This window comes from Buteo buteo, chromosome 4, assembly GCF_964188355.1.
Source record: "Buteo buteo chromosome 4, bButBut1.hap1.1, whole genome shotgun sequence".
Taxonomy (NCBI): Eukaryota; Metazoa; Chordata; class Aves; order Accipitriformes; family Accipitridae; genus Buteo; species Buteo buteo.
In genome coordinates, this window is record NC_134174.1 from 50719956 (window position 1) to 50733019 (window position 13064).

At 37.3% G+C, this 13064-nt stretch overlaps 1 protein-coding gene across 1 annotated transcript in view; it reads right to left on the reverse strand.

Annotated features, from left to right (window-relative positions):
• Positions 1–548: 548 nt before the first annotated feature.
• The window catches only part of HTR7 (5-hydroxytryptamine receptor 7), a 38280-nt gene continuing 25764 nt past the window's right edge, over positions 549–13064 (reverse strand). Inside the window, 2 exon segments of the mRNA XM_075026726.1 lie at positions 549–1530; positions 11059–11805. Coding sequence (XP_074882827.1) covers positions 1494–1530; positions 11059–11805 — 784 coding nt within the window. The 3' untranslated portion in view covers positions 549–1493.

The window sequence follows — 13064 nt, forward strand, 5'->3', positions numbered from 1 at the left end:
AGGAGTTAGCTTAGAGTGTCAGGACAGTGAGCAGAAGATGGGTTAGGCTCTGTCCCAGGTTTTACATAGGCTTAACATGGATTGATTTGCATTCCATATTTATCTCTTGCTAATAAGTAACAAATTGGCCTGTGCTGGTATGCCTGGGTCCTTTTTTAGATAACTGTTGTGAACTTGTGTATTAATTTAAACAAAGGAAACCAAAGCTGTAATGGCATGTGGAGTCAGTGGATAATCTACCAGCAGCATTATGGTTAAACTGCAAGTAGGAGACTAAGTTACCACAAATCATATGGCTATGGAAATAAGGTAGGTGTTCATCAAGATGTACCTTTAAAGAAGATAGCCTTTAGGAATGATATATCCTGCTGCATTGTGGATTGTATAACCATCCATACTTTAGAAACACTGAGGGCAAATGAATATGAAAAGCTCAAAAAATATGTTCAAAGGCATGTTTAAGGAATGATCCCTTGAATCAATTTTCCCTGGGAAAAATGATCATTAACACTTGCCTATTTAATTTTTGTCAAGTCAAAGGGGTTTATTTTAATTATAACCAAACATTGGCAGAAATAACACTTCTTAAATTTTGAAAAATAACAAATATTGTAATTCTCAGTCTAGTCTGGCTAGCCAGTAAGACAAAAAGCAAAGTGCTATGGAAATTCTCCATCCTTTTATAGTTATTTGAGTTAAAATGAGAGAAAATTGTTTCTTATAAATTGGCAGATCACAAAAATTACATTAAAGCAAAGCAATCATATTTGTAAATTAACTGTGATGCAATACGTGTGTGTTCTAATTCTGTCCCTTCTGTCAGTGTAACTGAAGGCAGCTTTTTCAAAAGGTCGGGGAGAAAAAAAACATATGTTAACAAGTAAGCAGACATTTACTTAGTACAACAGAATGCTTTTACAAAAATTGGTCTTTTATTGTTGCTTTTCTCAAACCCATTCCAGGTCCGTAGCATCTCTTTAACACAAGCCCTGCAAACATCCACAGAGCCACCACTTGCCTGAAAACCTCTTTTTGTAGTACAACAAAATACATTTGGTATCACTGATGATCCCTGAATATTAATACCAATGTTACGATCCACAAGCATGGTAAACATAAATGAATGCTCTTCTACATTGTTTAATGTGCTGGAAATCTGTACAGTGCTTTATCTTTGAGTTTTAGTTGCATTTGTTTCTCCCCACCCTATGTGCCAAACTCTTATTGCTCAAATGATTTGGCTTTCTCAGTCAGAAAACTATTTTCATTTGTCTATAGCAGCACTTTTCTCCATAACAAACAAGATGTGACTACTTCCAATAGAAATGTATTTAATGTAATGTATTGAGCTCATTTAGCATTTTTAGCACATTCCCATCAAAAGATGATGAAGTACATCTCATAAATCTATCCAGGTTTTCAGAAGCCAACTCTTCATTTTTCTTCTTCCAGTTCTGGCTTGGCTTTTTCTAGCTGCTTTGATGTACATTTGGTCATGACTCTTTTTCCCTGGAGAAATCAGAACTTCTCCTGTTTTTAAAAAAGTGGATGAATTAGATGAGAAATCTCCTGGAGCAACTAAATGTCCTGATCCAGATACCACCGAAATAAATAGAAACATTTCTTAAGAGGCAATTAGATCATGGCTAATGAGATAATTCTCAGAGGTCCTGTAAAAAGGAGGAAGCTAGGGGAAAGTAGAAGATTCTGGTGGGTTTTAAGTCCTTTGTACTCATCACATTTTGGGTTGCTGTGAGAACTGAGGAAGTTCCCAGTCCATTTTACACAATTCAGTGGCAAAAGCCCAAAATTACTTCAGAAAATGTAGCTGGTTTTACTGAGAGTCCCACATCTAGCCCAGCCTTCCAGCCTCTGATGGTAGCACAAGCCTACGCATGTCACTGCTCATGGAGACCTCATGCGTGCAAGGGAGGGAGAAAGGAGGGAGAGCAATAGTGAAGACTTCTCCCTCAATTTCATAAAATTGTCTCTAGCCAAATAATTACTGTAAAAGCTTTGCACGGAATATACATCTTTAGCTGCAATGACATTGTATTTTATCCAAACTGTAGCACCAACACTCTAATTATAATTAGGGCAAATTCCTATCTTTCTTCTCAGGTTAGGTGAGGGGAAGAACCAATCCTCTACCGTAACCAGACTGAAATGTTGTAACTGAAACATCTGTGAGATTACAAAACAGGTTTTCAGGCCATCTCAACTCCAGTTCTGCCTGGCTATAGCATGCAGCAAGGTAGTCCTTTGTCTCATTATAGCCTCCCTGTTGAAATCATTGAATTATTCACTTCAGTAAATGTATCAGGATGAGGCATTTTTACAGAAAAACCTGCATTCTCACTCATTTCAAATATTTTATTATGTGAAAACACATCTTAGCAGAAATGGATCCAAATTAAAGGCAGGCAGGTAGGCAGGAACTTTTGAGAACTGACCAGGTAATTATATCCAAGTTCGAAACTAGATATAAAGGAAAGCAAGGATTTTTTTAAAATGTTATGTTTTAGCTAATTGTAGGTGGTTTTTAAAGCCAGCATAAAATCCTGGACTTTGTATAATTTGCCTTAGGAAGTGTTATTTTCTGTTCGTGTATTGGATTCATTGGAGGAACAATTTTAAAGAAAATATGTGAATAAAAGGCAACTAGTTATTTCATTATTATGGCTAGAAGTTTGCTTTTATATATCTTTGTAATTCCAAACCATTCTGGTGCTGATGATCTTTGTTGTTTTCTGGGATGACAGGGGATTATTTTGGAAAGAGAAGACTAATCTTAAAAAAATTAGTTATTTTATAGCATTAACTTCATCTGTCTAATTAAACATCTTATTATTATTTTTTTGTAATTGCAAGTTAAGAGTCCTCAGCATGATTTTCACTTGCTCTATTTACTGCTTTGTTTGAAGAGAGAAATATAATATATGGATTTGTCAAAAATACTTACTGTATACAAGCTAAGAAAAACTCTGTAAGTATTCTGTAAGGAACAGATAGGCTCTCTGCATGTTCACAATGAAATATCCAAAAGATTTCAAGTTCTCTGTGCTTGTTTGGTTCCCATGTTACTTTTTAATTATTTCTGTCATTTCTTCTCTATCAGGATAAACATTTGGGCTTCTTAATGCCTTTAGCATGGACAGGCAATAGGTACCTTGAATAGGTCCTTGATAGGACATCAGTATACAGGTGGTGTACATCCTCCTTACAGCAAACACAAACTAAGGTAAAATTATTTTACTAGACTGCAAAACCACAGCAACCTGCTCCAGCATTCCTTAGTGAAAGTCTCCATTAATTAAATATGCAGGGAAAACAGTCTCTAAAGTTGTTGGTAAGTAGCTCTTACTCAGTTTGGAAACACATACCATTAAGGTATTAATTTCTGTATTTCTATGAAGCAGCTGTAATATTTTGTCATTGTGCTGTTTAAGTGTTGAGATTACAAAAATATCATTGTTTTTACTTACTGGGTGGGGTAGCTTTGCTTTTGCTTTTGCAACTGTTGTTGGGAAGTAAATGTTCATTTATTTTGCCTAATTTTATCTTTTCCTTGCAACCATCTTTTCCTTGCAAACCAAGTAGATTTGACTGGAGAATCTCTGCTGTTTTATCCACAGACCTGCTGAAATCCTGGTTAGATTAGCCAAAGATGCAAAATTTTCTGACGCATTAGTGACTTGCTCCAGATGCATTCTGGTATATTTTTCCATGCTTTAAAACACAGATTCTCTAGAAGGGCTGAACTAAGTATACTACAGTGGCTTGCTTTCTCTTCTTTCGCAGAAAGTAAAAATGAGTATACTGTAAAGACAATTTTCTGGAACAGGCAAGACCACACAGCTACTGAATTAATGAAATATTGTTGGTTTTGACTGAGTAGATAGAAAACTAAAAGCAAAATATTTATTCAGTCTGGTATGTTGATTTATAAAATTGTGTTGGTCTCTTCTGGAAATGTTGATACATCAATACGCCTGGTTTTTTCTGAAGTAACTTGACTAGCTCTATGTGAAAGATCACAAATGACAGAAATAATTATTTCAATCAGTAAAGTCACAAAGTTGCAAATCATCAAAATATTATCTTCTACAGTAACCGTATATTGATATCTTTAAGAAAACACAATATCTCAGTGGGTTTTTTTTTTGCTTGCAGGAGAGAAAAATTAATCTGGGAACCATAAGCATCTTTCAGTTTTCAGTAAGTAAAAGCCATTCTGCCCTATTGGAAACATCACTATGTGAGAATGGGTTTGGCAATGCAGCAGGGCAGCTGAAAGGGGTGCCAGAATAGAGGGTGTGGAGAATAACAGGCCTATTTAGCAAAGTGTTTAGAAAGCAGGTATAGAAAACAGTATTCACTTCAGACTCATGCTGAACCCACTCTTTAGTGGCAGTAACTACTTAAAAGATTAAAAACAGTAAAGAGGGATGTAAGTTTCTGTTTCTTGCACATTGCAAAGATTGCTCTTCTAATACAATGTTTCTTAGGCTATTTTTTTATTCATTTACTCAAGCCCTCTTAAATAAAAAAATCAAAAAATCCAGTCCTCACCATTCCTAGCTCCTCACTCTTTGAAATAAGAGTGAGTGTCTTCTGTTCCAGGATATTAATAATTTTGCACATTAAGACTATTCCCCATGTCTCTGAATTTTCACCCTTCTCTCTCCCTGTGTCTTCCTGAGAAACATTGTTTTAAAAGACAAGAACTGATTCTTAAGCAAACTGTGAACCGGTTTTGATGATACACTGATCTTATGCATTTTCTCAGAGTATTACACTTCGAATAGTTTTTCCTGAAAGATAAGAAAAATAATAGGCAAAGCTAAATTGATAGCTAGCAGAAAGCAACAGAACAAATGACATTGCTTCAAAACACCATCCAGTTCTGTACCTGCAGCATCCTGGTCAGCAATCCCAAATCTTACCTCAATAACATTTTTCTAATGCTGCTGTGCTGACCCCAGTGCCGGGAGCAGGGGCTGCCTGGAAATCCATTTTCCTGCCATGAAGCGGGGGGGGACTGCATGGATTCTGCCTGCATTATTTAGAGTATTAATTTGATAAATAATTCTCTTCTCTATGTCTCATTGTAGTAGATTTATTTCCCACTGTTTGACATATCTTTCTGCAGGTGGTGCTAGCTAGTAAATCATCTGAACAAAGCATAAAAAACATTGCTTTCCTTTTCATGAAACTCAAGTGTAAAGCAATAGACATATAATAATGAGATATTATCATATATTCACATATATAGTTTTACTACTCCGCTAGACTCTTGCTAAACAGAGGAGTTTGGTAAGTGCCACCACTGTGCTATAGTATTAAACCTACAGGCTGGTAGACTGCGGGAGCTGGGAGAAAATGTTAGGAATAAGGCTTCTATCACAGGTGGTGTCCCCAAAAAAAGCAGTACTGAATGAGCAAGGGGAGCAGAGTCTTCACAATGTATTGATATTACAACAAAACCTTGAGTTTTATTTGAATGAGGAGGAAAAATACAATGGGGAATGCTGTATGTTGTTAGTGCCTGGTTCTACTATAGATTAACTGCTACTGCAAAATGGGAGAGTGGTTTACAGTAGGCTAGCAGCACATTTACAATGGCAGTTGTCAGCAGGAATGGCAATGAAGAAATACAGTTGTATGTGACACTTGAGAACCTCTGAGCAACAGTTAGTGATTTGACTCTGGGTAATTAACTCAATAGAAAGAAACAGAGATGGGAGGGTGCAAGGTGGGCAAGGAAGGCTGCAAAACTAGCCAGACTAAACCCTTCACAAAACCATTATCTCAAATTCTGCTCCAAGGGTATTGCTTACACTGAGGAGAATTGTTCAGTCTAAGTCTATTCATCTAGAGCCCTTACAGTAAGATGCTTTGCACCCTGCTTATTCAGGAAATATGACATAAATATGGTGCATCCAAGCAGGACGAGACTAGCAGGATGTAAGGGTCTTCCTGGTAAAGTACAACCTGTACATTGGCTGCTATATTACTGGCATGAGGCATGCTATGGAAAGACTGTTTCATGTAAAGGAAGCTCATCCAGGCCCCCCTCATCTGGGATCCATTGAGAGCTAGTGTTACCTTTATGGATTAATAGCATATAAGGAGCTGTGTAAGAGGTTGCGGGGGGGTGGGGGGTGGGGGGGTGTCCCTTTCAGAGCTTTGCTCTTTGGCTTTTATTTTGGCCACAGCTGCTGTTTATCTTAGGTGAAATGTGTTTGTGATACTGAAAGGAGGGCTCAGGAAAAGATCTCGGACACAGCTGTGACTAAAACTCCTTTTAGGAAACTGCCTCACTCAGTGGCTGCTCTTGAGGACCTTTACATACACTTTAGAGGTGAACAAAGAGACGTATAGAGTAAAGAAGGTCTGACTGGCATCTCTCTGTGTTGGTATCTAGGTAATTCTGGCAGCAATTGAAGATCTTGGGCTGCAGCTGAAGGCTGTGGCCAAGTGGCTGCTTGTTCTGGATGAAGAGGTGGTCCAAATGCTGTCAGCAGCTGCACAGCTGCTTCCTGATTTCCTCAGCTCCTAGCACAGACTATGGTAATCACTCTGAAACTGCTGCCTGAGCATTTCCCAGTATCACCTTGTTTATCCCAGTGTTTAGGCATGGTATAGCTGAGCGATCATCCCCCGAGCCAATATAGCCAGCTACCTTTCCCCAGAAACGCCAACCAGAAAAGCAAAAAAAGCTCTAACCTAAAAATGCATTGTGGTGACTCCTTCCCTCCCTGAATAAGGAGATGTAAATTCCCACTTGAGAGCTATAGAGGAAGCAAAAAGGCTGAACAGCCTCATGAGATCCTGGAAAGCAAACACAAGTGCAACATGGGCATGAACTAAGCGCAACTGTTTAAAAAACTTGTCAGTCTAGTAAATGGAAGCAAAATTTGGTTCCATTTTCCTGCCACCATCACTATCTAGAAATCACATAGTGGCTAGAAACCAATTTCAGAACTAGTGGCTGGCAGAAAGATGGATGGTCTAGGGTGTATAGCAATATGACTACACTTTCTAATTGGAGATGCTGCATGTGGGTACTACAGCTAATAGTAAATGCTGCACTGAGTTTCCTCAGGGAAATCCAGCTGGGATTTCCTCAAGGAAATCCAACTGCACTATAGTTAATGGCCAATCCTATTCTCTAGGATAGCTTTTTCCACACTTGTTTGTTTTCCAGACTGTGCTGCCCTGTACACCTAAGGACCAACTCCAACCTTTCCTGTCAAACACTCAAAATTACACAAAGTGACAGCTTCCTTCAGAGAAAACCTAAGATTCCCCAATATTTCAAGTCTTTCACACTCTGTAGCTAACATGGGACTTCTCACATCTCAGACTGTGACTTAAGGATGAGATGGCTGAAATCTGCTAAACCTCCCAGGAGTGGGGTTACAGGGTTAGCTGTCACTGTCGTCCACATCCCTCTGCGACTACAGAGTGTGGATTTGAACAATATGCACTGCTTAAAAAGAAAGATTGGCTTAGATTTCATTGCTTTTACATCTCAAGAGCTCTTACCTGAACTCAAGATTCACTTCATACTGCTATTAAAAATTTCATTTTAAAAAAACAGACTTTTGATAAATCTAGAGCAGTGCTGACCTGCACAGCCCAGCTCCCCTTTAAGCAATGAGGTAGCAACAGTCTTTTCGCTGGGATTGTACAAGCATATTTTAGAAAGGTTTCCATCTCTAGCCTCAAAATCTTGGATATGTACCCTTGTTGCCTCTACATTTTTGCATGTTTTCCCAAAAGTAACTACCCAATCACAAGCCTGAACCTTAGAATGGCTTCCATGTCTTGCTTCTGATATCTCACCTTTCTCTTTCTCTGTCTTCACTCAGTTAGTGTTATGCTGGCGTCCCTGTGCTCTGGCTTGTTCTGGGAGTTTTTTATTACCCTTTTTTTTTTTTTCCAGAACCCCATCTATCTGATTCTATCCTAGAAACATGTGGAGGGACACACAGACCAAGAGTGCAATCTCTTCTAGGGTTTGGTACTAGCACATACCAAGCTGCACATGTGATGATGCAGACTTCTCATTCACCCATTTATGTATTACCTCTTTGTCAGACGAGTGGTGAATTATATCCAATTAAAAAAAAAATACTACTGCTGCAGTTAGGTATTTTGATGCAGTTCTATTTATTTATCTTTTTTTAAAAGTAAAAACTCCTGTTCTTGAACCCAAGCACTTGTTTCTTTGTGCTCCTTATCTAAACCTCTTTCAGTTAGAATTCTGTCTGTGAAAACTTTCTCCTCTTGTCAGTGCTGTGTAACCCGTGTCCTTGGGTAAAGGGACATTCTTCTAATATTCTCAACTTCTTTACTTTTTCCCTCAAATACAGCTCCATCTAACAACAGCTTCCATTTTCCACATAGCTCTGTTTTGTTTTGGCTGTATGAAGAAACTTGGGTTTTTCTTTTATTTTTCTTTTCTTTTCTTTCCAAACATATCCAGATATGAAAGTTGGCTGTTTATCTCCAAAAACTTCAAGGATTGATACACAGCCCATAACAACTCTTTTTTTTTCCTGGGCTCTCATTACCTGAAACAGATGGCAGAGGAGAGGTGGAATCCTGCAGGATGCTTTCCCTGAGGAAAGCAATTGCCTTTAGTGACAGTTGAGCAAATGTCAATTTCTGACTTGTAAGACATATATCTCATTTGGGGAAAAAAAAAAAAAAAAAAAAAAATCTTATTTGGAGGAAACACAACTTCTCAGGCTTTCCTGCAGAATAGAGATGGCTGAAACTTCTGCCCAGAATTCTGAAATCAGCTTCAGAGTTTTATAAACCCACTTAGAATCCTCACAGATACATTTATTTGTATATTCTCCTATATATCCTCATATAGGGAAAAAATTTACAGAAGGCCTGTGAAAACTTCTGTTATGCTAGGAACTGAAAAATTGCTACTCTAATAGCTAACAAAGTCAGAAACATCATTAATTTCATGTCAAATATGGAAAATATGCTTGAATTAACATGAGCTCTACTCCATAATACAGAGCTTGTGGATATTCTGGGCCAAAATCTCTTCTTGTCCTTCTGCCCATAATACTTCTGGAATGTTTAAAATAAATCTGGCTGTTCCAAATCAAATTGAAACTTCTTTAGAAAACTTTTGAAGCTGGGATATAGCCTACCTCTTACTATTACAAAATCATGATTCTTCTCTAAAAATGAGGCCAAAATATACTTCCTACTGTATCTATCCTAATGTATAAATCCATCTAAAATGGCTTAAGCTTCTTTCAGTACACACAGCTCAGCACATAGATCCAGGCCTTGTGTATCTGCCACTTAGAAACTCAAGTGTTTGCAGTGATGTCTGTATGCTTTGAACAAGGGATCTGGCACAAACTTCTCACTACTTAGTCCAAATTAACATCACTGAATTCATTTAAGCCATTTTGGCTTCATACTTGAGAAAACAGGGACAGAAGTTAGCCTGAAGTGTAACTTGCTGCTGAGGCAATTTGATGATGAACATGTTGTCTCCTCATCAATGTCTCAATATCTGAAAAAGCAGATCGAGCTCTGAAACAGTCTTCGTTCATTAATGTACCCTGTGCTTTATCCAGACCATGGTGTGCAGTGCAAACTCGGTCCAGAAAATGCATCTTGTTCTTATGAGTTGTTTTAAGTTTATTATTATTTTAGGTTATTATAGTAATATATTACACAATCAGTGCATTTTATATTAATACATTACTACTAATATATTAATATAATTAATGCATTTATTAAAATTTAAATACAAATATTCTTATAATATTTGACTCTGCTCCAGTGAGAGAAGAGCTTTGTTACCAAAGTCAGGAGAAGTAGAATCACATATTTGGATAAGCTGCAGTGATGAAGGAAACAACTAGAACTAGAAACAGTACATTATCTTGATTCTTACACAAGGCAAAGCTTTAAATCGTTTTAAGCAGAAGTGATGACCAAAATCAATTTGTAAGGATAAAGTCTAGATGTCTCTGAAAGTCATAATGTCTTACGTTTATTTTTTCCTTACTGACTTCAGAAAGGAAAGAAATCCCAAGAAGCTAGAAGAGCTTTCAATTAGACAATAAATTAACTACTGAAGTGGAACAAGAGTAGCCATACATCAACAGAAACGACTTGAGCACAGGCAGGGTCTCCATTTAGATTAAGGAAGGGCTCAACTGACAAAGCCAAGAGAATTAAAGAAAGAAAAGTTGGACAAAGACCACACAGCTCCTGAAATAAACTGTAATAAGACATATTTGTTATGTTGGAAATATAGGACAAGATCTTTACCTGGTGTAATCGGTATAGCAGCACTGCAGCTAGCTGTGCTGCATGACTGTATGCAGCAGTAGACATTAGTCCATGTGACTTTACTCAAACTCTTATATTCACATTAGAAGTGTAACATATTCTTTCAGTGCCCTACTTGTTGTGCAAAGGCAACATTAAATTTCACAAAGTAGTTTATTTCCAGGTGATCCAGTAAATTAACATTTAATGGACCTATGTTTTTTATAATAAAGAGTATTTCTAAGCAATATAACTTCTTTGATCCAGTTTCTTCTTAAATGGTTTATTTTCATAATAACAAAGTGGAAAGCAATGAATTATACCAAACTTTTCACCATTCTCAGGTCTTTATTACAGAAAAAAATCTCTAGGATACAAGATGCATCCAACATTCAGACCTACTAAAAGTTGTTTGGGGCCAAGGGCCAAACAAATGGGTTGGGCCAACTTTGCTCTTTCCTTACTAGCAACTCAAACATCCCGCACCACCTTTTATCCTCCCCCTTTCCAGTATTCCTCTTACACCCAAATTCTTTAGATGGTAGTCTCGTTTCTCCAGGCTTGCTAGGACTGGTGGGCTGTACAAGAATTAGCCTTGCTACCTCCCAGTTTCTTGATGACTGTGTTAACAGTGCTCAAGAAGCCTGGTTCGTCCCATAACTCTTTCAAATTTGTGGGGAAAAAACTAATGTGATAAAACAATAAATTATCATAGTATAGGATGAGTGACCTTACAGAACAAATTCCGGCTTTTCTGCAAGCTTCAGAGCCTCGTGCATCCCTGCAGCTGATAGTTTCCGGTTGATGTTCCTATATCTGCATTGCAGGAGGTTGCGATAAGTTGTCCTCAGGTCCCGATTGAAGAAGGCATATATAAAAGGGTTAATGAGAGAGTTTGCATAACCCAACCATAGAAATGTTCTCTCAACCCACAGTGGGATACAGCTGCATGCTGTACCACAGATGAAGGGCCTGGCAGTTGAGAGGAGGAAGAAGGGCAGCCAGCAGACAGTGAAAGCCCCAACAATAATCCCAAGCGTAGTGGCAGCTTTCTGTTCTCTTTTAAAGATGGAAATGTTTTTCTTGTCATGCTTTAGGAGCCGCGAAAAATTAGTACATTCTTCAGATTCCTTGTGCAGTTTTACAATTCCGTTCATAGAAATCCCTTCCATTTCTTCCAGCCGGGGAAAACCAGCAAACTTGTGTTTAGCGGCACTCCTCCTGGCAGCTTTGTAAATCTGATAGTACATGAAAAGCATCACTGACATTGGAATATAAAATGCAACTGCTGTGGAGTAAATAGTGTAGCCGAAGTCCTGACTGATCAAACAAACTTTTTCATCATTTACATTTTGGGCCCAGCCGAAGAGCGGTGGTATAGTGATAGAGGCAGATAAGAGCCATACACACAGGATCATTTTGGCCATACACTTCCCATTCTGCCTTACAGGGTACGTAAGAGGTCTCGTTATTCCCAGGTACCTAGAATGATAATGTAGAGTTACTATATAGTGCAGTGGTTAACTGATAAAAGTTATTTCATGTAGTCTGCCCTAAAGGAAAACATCTTTGGCTAAGGTTTCTATTTTATGTTTTTCAATCCTCTCTTTGCATTTATTTCAAACTTGTAAATTCATGTGTTTTTCACATTAAAATTTATAGTGCTGATATTCTGTATAAAAGTTCTTTTATTCTAGAAGGAAATCTCCTATTAGCCATAACAGAGTGTGATTTTAATGAATTTGTACAATCTTCATGAAGATAACTCATTTTTTGGCTTTTAAGGAAATTCTGAAGCCTAAATTTTGTCTAACTTATGAAATCTTGGAGTATAGATGAATGCTTACTCCACAAAGCCTACCACTTTTTCTATTGAGTGCATGGTTAAGTTAAAACAAGCATGTATTCATTCTTCTTCTATGTTCAGCAGTTATGAAGATCCCTGCCACTAAACTGAGATGATGAGTTGTCTTTCTTACCTTCATGTTTTGGATGGGAACAACAAACTGCAAACTTACGCCAAGAGTAGATTATTTCAATACTACAATAATTCTTTTCATCATTATTTAATTAGAAAGAAATTATATTTATTCAATGCCCTAACTTTTAGTGAAGAAAATAACAATCTATCATAGTGTCAGTTCAAGAAGCCCGGGCGGGGAAAAACATAGTTTTACCAGAAGCTAAGTTTAGGGTGGTAAATTTTAAACAGACAAGAAAAGTGTTTATAATGTGTTAAGCTTTCATAAAAAAAAAAAAAAAAAGTCTGTTGACAACTTCTACACTTCCCACGTTGTCATAGTATAAATGATATTTTTTTTTCTAATTAAAAAAAAATCACTGTGGCCCTATATAGCTGGACAGCAATATCCTAGGTTTGTGTTTACTCTCAATTACAGAAAATTTATTTCCTCTCTAGCTATGGGAAGTTTCTCTTTGAAGGAATTAGATGCTTTTTTTTTTTACATCTAACATTTTCACTTTGAAATTTGGTTTCTGCTCAACTGGAACTTACCTATAAGTCATTGGTAACTTCTCAAATTGTTCTTTTTTCCTCCCCCCAAAAGAAAGAATTTTGAGAAAAATCAGTGTGATTCACTTTGTTACTCATGAAAGAAATGGTTTCAAATGAGGTTTCAGAAAAACATTATGGTTTAAAGAGGTACCAGTGTTTAGTTACACAGTGAAGGTTTTGGAGGGTTACAAACAAGAATTATAATAACATGATTAAAAATATTTTG